General features: G+C 36.7%; 1 protein-coding gene across 1 annotated transcript; it reads right to left on the minus strand.

The window, feature by feature from the left end:
- Window positions 1–1,003: 1,003 nt before the first annotated feature.
- Window positions 1,004–6,609, minus strand: oxtrb (oxytocin receptor b). Its single transcript, XM_060867263.1, has 2 exons — window positions 5,688–6,609; window positions 1,004–1,230 (listed from the first exon to the last, which is right to left on the minus strand). Exons 1-2 carry the CDS (start codon window positions 6,607–6,609, stop codon window positions 1,004–1,006), a joined length of 1,149 nt encoding a protein of 382 aa, XP_060723246.1.
- Window positions 6,610–11,068: the final 4,459 nt, after the last annotated feature.

An 11,068-nucleotide genomic window follows, 5' to 3' on the forward strand; every position in this document is an offset into this window, starting at 1 on the left:
TGCATTTGATGCTTTAATTTATTTTAATTATTTTTTTTTGATATCTGGTTATTCGACAACCTGGAACATAGTTCAAAATAGTTCAAATAAAAATAGTTCATAAGTGAGATCATATAGGAACAAAAAAACAATTGCCTAATTGTACTAAAATATTTCCAGGATTTTTCCAGGAAAGATTTTATTAAATTTTTTTTGTTATAATAATGTTGATGAAAAAATGTATTGTATAATACAGTCATGCTGGTGGTACATTCATGGCTAAAAAATAAGTGTCATATATATATATATATATATATATATATATATATATATATACACACACACACACACAGTCATAATACACTATATTATTTTTCTATGACATATGATAAGGACTTTTTTATAATGTTCTCTTATTCAGCTGTAAAGGAGATGAGCACGCACTGGGTCAATGGTTAAAGGAATAACTGGGTTCAGCAAAGATTTAGGTTATCCAGGACAAAGTAAACTGGGCATGACCTATTCATGTCCCCAGAGTAGCTCTGAAAGGATCTGTGTCAAAGGTAAGTAATTTAGTAATAAAAGCCTGACAGGGAAGTCACCGCTGTTGTTTGGCTGTTGCCATAAGTCCAGTGCAAATAACACATACATTCTGTAATAATAATACATTCTGGAATAGAGTGTTGTGGGACAGATGAATAATTATGTTCATATGCAAAATAATTCAGAATTTCACTGGTGTATGGCTGACCAGTGTGCTTTGAGACAATACTTATGGAAGTTCCTGTTTCTGTACAGAATTATATTTTAATATGTGTTTTTAATACCAAAGTCCTGAGCTTTATTGTCAGGATTTTAATGACTGTATCGGCCCATATGAAAAGCTATTTTTATAGTACAACTCTGTAATGTCCATCCAAGTCATTTGTCCTGCCCAGTCATTTGTCAGCTGTTTTTCCCATTTGTAGCCATGGTTTGCAGAGATTTTCCCCCAGGTCTCTTGTCTATCTTGCAGTCTGGTGTGTTACACTGTTGATGTTTGGGTGAGGCTTCTCTGGCTGCCAGTGTCTTTCATCACTATTCCTGTTGATTGGCTGTTAGGACTCTGCTGCCCCACGCAGTTACAGCGTAATATCGTCAAACAGTCCAGCATGAGGTCACGGAAAAGGTGGCCAGCAAAGAACATGTAGATCCATGGGTTACAGCAGCTGTTCAGGCTAGCCAGCAGCATGGCAATAATGAACGCCATATCTACAAGACATAAAAATGTATTTTAGTACACACTGTAATTAGTGTATAATATTTGTTACTGCTGAATGAGATCCAAAGAAAAGAAACTACCATCTGAGATCTGTTATTATAACTTTATGAATAAAATTTGCTGCTATGTCACTGCTCATTTTGTAATTTATATGATCAGTTTAAGATACAACTCTTTTGAAAATCTAATCATCAGTATGCTAGTCGATATGCTGCAATTTAAAAGTGCGGCCGAGATCAATACACTCCAATTATTTCAATAAAAGTGAAAGTGCATAAAAGTTTCAATGTTTGATTCAATTGGATAACAATTTAATTATCTAGCAATCTAACCCAGTATGTGAGCTCCTTTAAATAAGATTAGAGGATTGGCTACTCCTGAATTCATTTTCAATTAATATAAAACTTTTAAGTAGCAGTTATGTTTTTGTTTTTAAACCGAAAAGCAGGAGAAATAAAAAAGGCATACCACTTACAACCGAAGTCTCCAGTATAACTGATTTCTAGAACATATTAATTAAGCCTTATAATACTTATATAACAACTTAAAACTGTTGATTTAAAAAGAGGAATAAATCAAACAAGATGACTTGACCTTACATAAAATACATTTTACTTTTTAGTGAAATAAAGATGTAGTTCTAGTGTTCTTTTGTATGTCCCCAAAGGCAGGGAAAGGGGAAATACTCTATGATATATATTGCTTAATCATTGTTTTTTTAATTTCATGTAGACACAATCCAACCTGAAAGAATGTTACTTACAGGTGTCGTTTGTTAAGAACAGCTAATGCCCTGTCTCAAGGGCATGCTGCACTTCTATCCTGTGCTATATTTATGTGATATAGACCTCAAAAAACAAACATATACAGACAAAAATACCACCATCATACAAGCTTCTTTCCCATTATTATTCTTGTTCATTATTATTCAGCTTTCACCTATAGTCTGACCTACAGGTTTCCCCTCTCCCGCAAAGCTCAATCTTCTGCTTTGATTAGTATGTTTTTGTATATAGCAAGCATTTCATGCATCAAGCATAGTCATGTTTGCTATGCCACTGTTACAAATTTGCACATTTTAATTGCACTTGGGTTTACTCTTTGCTCTATAAATTGAATCTACCTTTAATCTCTTGGATTGTCTCTTGGCATTTCCCAGGATAAACTTATGACCATAGTTTTCGGGGATTGGATGGCATTAATAATGATTTATTAACAAACAAAAGCTTTTAGATAGCTATTTCTTTCTCACATGCAGAGAAAGAATTGATAGGAATGGGTAAGAAATGCACTGTTGGAAAGCTCAAGTAGAAATGTTTTCTTGAATTATTTGTCCATTTAGAGAGCTGCACAGATATCAAGTTAATTAGCTCACATAAATGCTATTGGCATCAAATTCTTAATTTGTATCTTAAAAGTAATAAAGCTGTCTTTTCTATATTTCTTTTTCTGATATAAGGCAGATTTTACAAATATATGATTTTGTTATTAAATAAAATATCATATATCAAAGATGTCTGAAATAGTTTTTTCAATAGCTTCCTTCGAGTTTGAAGAACATTTTAAGCATATATGAGACATTCAAAGTAGTAACAAGATTGATTAGACTAGACAGAAAGCTTTCCATCTTCTGCCTCTCATTTGTTTAACTGTATGTATTTGAGAGGGGATGTTAATTTTATTAATCTCATCCCTGTTTGCATAAATGTTTTCTAGCTAAGACACAGTATCACTAAAACGTATTTTTGATATGTTTCTATCCGGGAATTTTCTATTTATGTTTCCCCTATGTGTTTAGCAAATTTTTAATTAAATAAAATTGTTCTAAGGATGGAAGTATAGTTGTTTGCTTTCCTGATGTGTATGTGCTGTGCTGGATATACTCTACCATTATAGCACAAATCTGCAGTGGTCTTTGCTATGCCACATGTACAATAGTCATTTAAAAATATGACACACAACAGTGGTACAGTAATCAAACTATTTGTATTGATTTGTACTTATTAGGCTATGTGAGATAAAACTTCTACTACTAAATTCTAACCATATAAAAAGTGAAGATTTTGCAACTAGAGAGGATATACAGTGTAAAATAAATGTGATATTCTCTGTGGACTACCATTCTACCATTTTATGTGTGTCTCAATGAGCACTTTAGGACTTGATTGTGTCTATTGCTTGTGATATGCGACTTAAACACAGCAGAAATGCAGCTGAAGATAACTGGCATTGTATATTTTTGAATTTCATTGAATGCATCTTAATTATTAGCATCCCATCAAGACTTTGTATGTTCTTAGACTACATGTGACATAAGCTCTTTCCTGAACAGGTTTGTCCAAATGCTTAGACATGGATTTCAATAAGATAATGATGGCTTCCACAGCAATATGAAAGTCTACAACAAAAATATTAGGTTAGATGGCCACCATGTTAAATTCAGCAATGACTCTGCATAGACTATACTTAGCATTATGATCAGATATGGCAGGTCTACTGAGAATCCCAAGAACATCTTTCATTTAAGTTGGTGGTTTTTCTGGGTGTGTTCATAGGTCTGGGTATATTATTTATTATTATATATTATTTACATTTCTTATTTATTTCTGTACAATCCCAGAAAATTATTTAGCTAATTAAGTGTTCCTAGATTATTAAAAGGCCTCTACGTGGATGCTTCTATAATAGAGACATCCCAATTAATGTGCCAGTTTGCTTGCGTAAGGGGATAAACTACATACACAAAAAGCATAACTGCATGTTCAGAATAATGCCAAATAAAAGGCTGTGATTCATCAAAATTCTTTTCAAAATACAATATGAGCACAAATAGAAGTGTTTGTTTTGTGAATGAAAACCTTTTCACAGCCCTGTGTGAATAATATTTAGCATTTATCATTCAGAGATGCTGAGACATCATTATAAACCTTCTCATTATTAAACCCAGTGACTTCCACAAATTTGAATGCTTAAATCTGGGTCATGTTTAACTTGTATTCAACTATGTTTACATACTAAAAGCAGAGTAAATTGCACTGCTGGTACAAAAATAATCTGACTCCATCCTGTATTTTTTCCACATAGGTAGAAATGCTTCCAAACACACACACACACACACACACACACACACACACACACACACACACACACACACACAAAGGCATATATATATATATATATATATATATATATATATATATATATATATATATATATATATATATATATATATATATGTATAAATGCTGTACAAATACTTATCATTATTATTGTAAACTGCCACCAGGCCATAGTTATTTTTTACCTGTCATCTTAGTTATATGTTATGTGAATTTGTTGTTTTGTTGAAAGAAAACAAATAAAAGAAAAAGGTTGATTACTGCAAATTACACAGTGACTCCTCTAACAAATACAGTATATGTGGACAGCCAGACCTCTCTATTAGATGACCTTCCACCAAGATACTGTATCAAACTTCTTGTTAATTTCTCTCCTGGGAAAACACACTAGTGTTTTATTAACCAACAAAAATGGCATTCCTTTTAGACAGAGTAAAGTATATTATTTGCCATTTATATAGAGGCTACTGATAACCTTCAGCAAACTGATCTAAATCAGATTGATAATATTTGGCGGAGCTCTTGGTGCATTCAATTTATGAAACTTTTCATTGTAAACTCAATAAAATAAATAAAATATGACCAAAGCAGTTAAGATCTGCTGCAGAAATACACTGCAATATCCTTTTTGCTGTCTATTTTGTCCTGTATTTTCTGTTGGGAAGAAAGGACAGCACATTCTCTACCAGAGTACAGATTCCATTATTTCACACAGCAGGTATAACCATGAACAAACTCCTAGCAAATAACATATCTATGATATTCATAATCTTCCTGAGGTGTACAATAGAAAATCCCTTTTGACATAATGTGAGTCTCTAAAGCCCTTTACTGAGCTTTTCTCATCTTCCTCTGTCTTCATTCTTAAATTAACGCAGTAACATTACAGACCCATTGAGAAATTATACAGTCTGTGACGTTTTCAGTAGGTCAGATCTGTTTTTGCAAACTGATTGCAAACTGATGTGTGTATGTGTATGTGTGTGTGTGTGTGTGTGTGTGTATGCACGCACTGCACTGAAATTATTTCTTTAACTCTAACTGGCATTAGAGGGTTTGAATTCTAAAGTTTGTTATTTTTTAAGTACCCTATTGTCTGAGAAACAAAAATAACCTTCAAAGTTAAACTTACTCAAATTTTGAAGGCAGCAGTTAAACTTTTATTTCTAAGTTTAACTATCTTGAAATACAGTGTGTGTGTGTGTGTGTGTGTGTGTGCATGGATGAATATGTGTTTATGATAAAGACGGTGATGGAGAATATCAAGCTGATTATATAAACCCATAGCTGCATAGCTTTTCTTTTTAAACTTCTCAGTAATGAATTACCCTCTCTCGGTGCCATAGGATCCCAAGCTGACCACATCTGCACGAAGAAGAATGGTGTCCAGCAGAGTATGTAGGCCAAGACAACAACAAATGTCATTTTCACCGTCCTGATTTTCGCCTCAGAGATAAGTTTCACACTGCTAACACGTGAAAGTGCTGCGCCATCAGCCAGTTCCCGAGACAGTCTCAGAGGCTGATCCCTTCTGCTCTTCAGCTTGAAGTTTTGCCATATCTTAAAACTTGTGAGGCCATAACATACACTCAAAATGGTAACGGGTATGATGTAGATTGCAAGGCTTATCCATGTTATATAGGCTTTTGCCCCCCATGGCTGCACAAAGTCTCCCCAGCAGTCATAGACCCCATGGGCTACTTCTTTAAGGGAGAAAATGTATGTCTGTGGGAGGCTGAGCAGAAGGCTCAGGAGCCATGACCCAAGAACATACTCACGGTCCTTTCTGTTCTGCAGGGAGCGGAGAGGCTGGCATACTGCAAGACACCTGTCCACTGACATCAGCACAAGCAGGTAGGTAGAGGCAAACATCCCCACCACCTGCAGATACTTCACCAAGCGGCATAAGAAATCAGGCCCATAGAAGCGGAATGTGATGTCCCAGAGGAGCTGTGGCAGCACCTGAAATATGGCCACCACTAGATCCGCGATGCTCAGGTGCTTCATAAAGTAATGCATGCGCGAACGCGCCCGCTTGCTCGCATGAAGCGCCATCAGGACGCACAGGTTACCGGCAAGAGCGAGCAGCAGCTCCACAATCAACACTGCAACTTCTACTTTGGCAACCTCCTCGTTGCGCTTCAGAGGGTTCGCGGTTCGGTTTGCGGCTATAGTTTCGTTTCCGCTACTCGACTCATTTAAAGATCTGTTCAGCGACCAGAAAGTCGCATCTTTCGGAAAGTTCTCCATCGCCTGTGAGAAGCGTCTGAGCGCGCAGTGGACCGAGCACTTTGCTCCTTGTGCCCAGAACAATTCACCATCAAAGGAGATCCCGATGAGCTGTTTGATGGCCAGGCTTGCCGGTAAAACGCCAGCTTTTCACGGAGACGAGCAGGACGTGCATTCTGGTGAACGTCTGCAATGGAATGACAAGTAACGCATCAAAAAAAAAAAAAGCGAAATTGTTAACCGCATGCAAGCGCACAAACGCATCTGTAATATCGAATGAGTTCACTGATGTTTCATACCACTGTTTAATAAAAACTGGCTATTAACATGTAAGCACTAACATGTTAAAGTGGAATAATCACAACATTATCAACATTATATTCATCACAAAAACATCTTTTAGCTTTAATTATTTTAGATTTAATTATAATACAATTATATATATATATATAAATATATATATATATATATATATAAATATATATAAAACACAGAATATTCAGCCTAATAAGTAATAATATTATATAATGCATTATTAAGGAATATGAAGGAACCCACCTAAAGCTAGACGCGCGCGCTCTGTGTATGAAGCCTCTTGTGTGGCCCGCAGTTTTATGTTGGCTGTGGAGATTTTGCATTATGTCTGTAGGTTCACTTTTCGACAACAAGATGGCACTAACATGACGTCAGAGTGCCTTAAATGCATTCGAATGGAAGAAAAAATTCACTCTAAATGTAAAATGAATGAGCTACCTCGAATATGTGTATTAGTTCAGTTATTGGGTTGTTAGCTTAAAGGTTGTAGTTACATGATGCACGAGCGATAGTATGATGGTGGAGCACAACAAATGCAACTGAAAAAAGGCAGAAAAATTTTTCCAGGTGCTACAATTTAAGAATATAATCAAAAATATACTTCTGCATACACTATATGGCCTAATGTTGACCAATATAGCCATATGTGGGTCTTCACCAAACTGTTTCCACAATGCTGGAGATATGTACAGTAATTGTATAGAATATTTTTTATGCTGTAGCATTACAATTTCGCAACATTATAACTAATGAGCCTAGCCCAAACATGTTTTGGCACTGTACAAACAGTTTAATGGATCATTATTTCTTGATTTAACAGATAAAGATTGTTATTTCAGTTCAAATCAGGATATAAAATCATAAATTTATTGATTTATACCTAATGAGTAATAGTTGAACATGGCAAGGAAAAACTCCATGGGATGAAATTAGGGAGAAATCTTGAGAGGAAACAGATACAAACGTGAACATCCATCCTCATCTGGATGACACAGCACAGTGTGATTATAAAATAATAATAATAATTCTAGTTTAAATATGAAGTTTATTTTATTGATGTCAAATGTTCACTGAGACTGATGTGCAAAAACTGTTGCAGGCCTAAACCTATCATAGCAATTGTAGTCGTAAGCCATCATAGTGAAATTGTTTGCATCAGTTGCAGTCCAAAGCCATCCTAGTGGTTTCTAAGTGGTAGCATCCACAGTAATTTCATGTATCTTTAGGCTGTCCTTGAGGAGCCATCTTCAGCAGCAGCAAAGGGTTTCCAAATGATAGAAACACTTCAACCAAAAATAGGGCATGGATCAGGATCATTAGGAGAGAAGAAAGGGGTCTTGATCACTAGTATCTCAGGAGCATATGTATTCCATGTATTCTGAGTGTGTGAGAGAGAGGGAGAGAGAGAGAGAGAGAGAGAGAGAGAGAGAGAGAGAGAGAGAGATCATTAGGGTTCTACTTAGACCCCTTTATTATAGGGAAACACTCAATTTTGGGGTTCTACAATTGACTGTATTATCTACTAAGCAGACATGAAAAAGTGGAGCTGAAATATCAAAAGGCCATCTATTGGGTGGCCCATTAATGGCTGTTTTCAACCCTCATTCCTGTGTTATGATATTTTACTAGTTGACCTGACACACCCCTCCTATTTTATTCAGGCTTGGGACCAACACTGAGTGCTAGCTCTTCATTGGCTGGGTTAGCTACCTTCCCGGGATTTGAACCCAGGCTGTGGCAATGAGCACATGGGATTTTGCCCCTGGACCACCAGGGGACTATTAAAACAAACAAAGTATTTATTAGAAAACATAACCAGGCAAACACTACAAAAAAGCTACACTGAGTAAACACAAAAGAAAGCACAGCAACCTAAGCGGGTATCACAGTTTAAGACAAAGAAGGCAAACACAAATCAAGGTATATATAGAGTGTGTTATCAGGGGAACATGGGAAGAAGGTGAAGACAAAAATGCGTGGAAAGCAGAACAATAATTTGGATTGGGCAAAGCACACTTAAACAAAACACTGAAACAAAGTATCAAAAGAAAGCAAATGACAGCAGCAAACATAAACAATGACATGGAAATAGCCCCAGAGGGTGATCTGGCAATGAAATGTCCAAACTTCCAGGTGTCAGCTGACAATTACTGTAATATGCTCATCTTCTCTGCCCCCAACCAACAACCTCCCCATTTAAATTTCTGAAAGATTTCTTTCTAATCAAAGCTTTATATGCTTATTGAGGGCAGTTAGCCGATACAAAACATAATTGAAATAGAAATTATTTCTCATTCTACATGTGACATCATCAATTATTATTTATGAAATACCCATAACATTCCTGCTAATAGCAAACACAAAATAGCAGATTGCTTTCCAGCCAGCAGCAGACAGAAAGCTAAGTGCTTGGTCCAATATCTCCAAGTATGGTCAAGTTGACTCGTCTTATAATCCAGTTACACAGCCATCATTTTCAGCTGCAAATATAATATGAAAAGCCCTGGGAAGGCATGTTTGGCCATGTTGTTTTTACTCTGAGTGACATAATGTCTCCATTTAAGATGCTGATTTTTGTCTCAATCCAAAACTAATTATGTGGAAAATGTACAGCCAAAAGATTAGTCTGAAGATATTCACTAAAGAGTGAAGTCTAAAGATATTGATGTCAGATTTCCATGCTTGTTTTAGCATACTTACTTGTTAAGTCAACTACAAATAGCTACAAATCACTAGAAATCATGCAATTCTACAAATTCAAAGAGTTTTTGAGATGCAGAAATCTATAATAGAATATTTATCTATAGCTCTCCTGCACACTTTTCTTTTGTGAGGCAGTCCCAATCACCTGACGTGAAATCCTGTAGCTGAGTGCCATTTCCCAGCTTAAAGAGTCCTTGACATTCACCCCTGTGCTCAAACAGCCTGATTCCTTAAAAAGCCTTTGATGTTGAATTTGACAACTCTGAGACAGGGTTTGACTTATCCTATCTCAGTACATCACTAAAAAGACCAAAGCACCATCCAGTCACCTTGTTTTTAAAAGCGTTGTCAGAAGTGGTGTGCAACTATTACGTTACGTTTCTAAAGAGGCCTGAATACAGTACCCTTCTGTGATTTTGCACTGCCAAGTGTTTGAACCTGAAGGAAGCCCGTTGTTCACATCATACATCATAGGTATACAGGTAAATATTCCCATAGCCCACAGGTAAACTAGAGCTATTGTCAATGTCCTTGATTCCACCTTGCCATAGATTTCCTTACAGACCTGCCTAATTCATCAGATAACACTACCATCCTAGTGGTCATAGACTGATTCATCAAATAACTACACCCAACAACGGTCATAGATGACTTACCTTCAGAGGACCAAGTGTGGCTTGCTGACTGTGACCAGTGACAACTCTACAACTGTAAAAAACTTGACCCTTGCTTTACTATCCCCATTTTTTGTTATTGTTTGCCCTGATTGTTCACATATTTTGCCTGTTTGTTTTGACCTTGCCTTCTCATTTATATTCTGTTTGCTGATCACCTGACCTGTGCCTGCTCCAAGTTTTGAGCTTGCATACATTTTTGAACTGTTTGTGCTGGTTAAATAAATCAAATTTACCTGCACTTTCATTCTCCACGGGGGCACGGTGGCTTAGTGGTTAGCATGTTCGCCTCACACCTCCAGGGTTGGGGGTTCGATTCCCGCCTCCGCCTTGTGTGTGTGGAGTTTGCATGTTCTCCCCGTGCCTCGGGGATTTCCTCCAGGCCCTCTAGTTTCCTCCCCCGGTCCAAAGACATGCATGGTAGGTTGATTGGCACCTCTGGAAAATTGTGCCCTGTGATGGGTTGGCACTATGTCCAGGGTGTATCCTGTCTTGATGCCCGATGACGCCCGAGATAGGCACAGGCTCCCCGTGACCCGAGGTAGTTCGGATAAGCGGTAGAAAATGAGAGAGTGAGTGCATTCTCCACTTGTGTCTCCTGACAATGTTATGTATGCCTTCCTTGTACCCATGTGTCTCATAAATTTACAAATATTTGCATTGATTAGTTTGAACATCCCTATAGAAAGAAAATGAGTGATATGTATCTACAAACTCTGTGAGCATGTATTCATTAAATATTTCTTGACTGCCTTGTGAATTTTATTACAGTATAAGGTGTTTTATAC

This window comes from Tachysurus vachellii, chromosome 4 (genome assembly GCF_030014155.1).
Source record: "Tachysurus vachellii isolate PV-2020 chromosome 4, HZAU_Pvac_v1, whole genome shotgun sequence".
In the NCBI taxonomy this organism is placed as follows: Eukaryota; Metazoa; Chordata; class Actinopteri; order Siluriformes; family Bagridae; genus Tachysurus; species Tachysurus vachellii.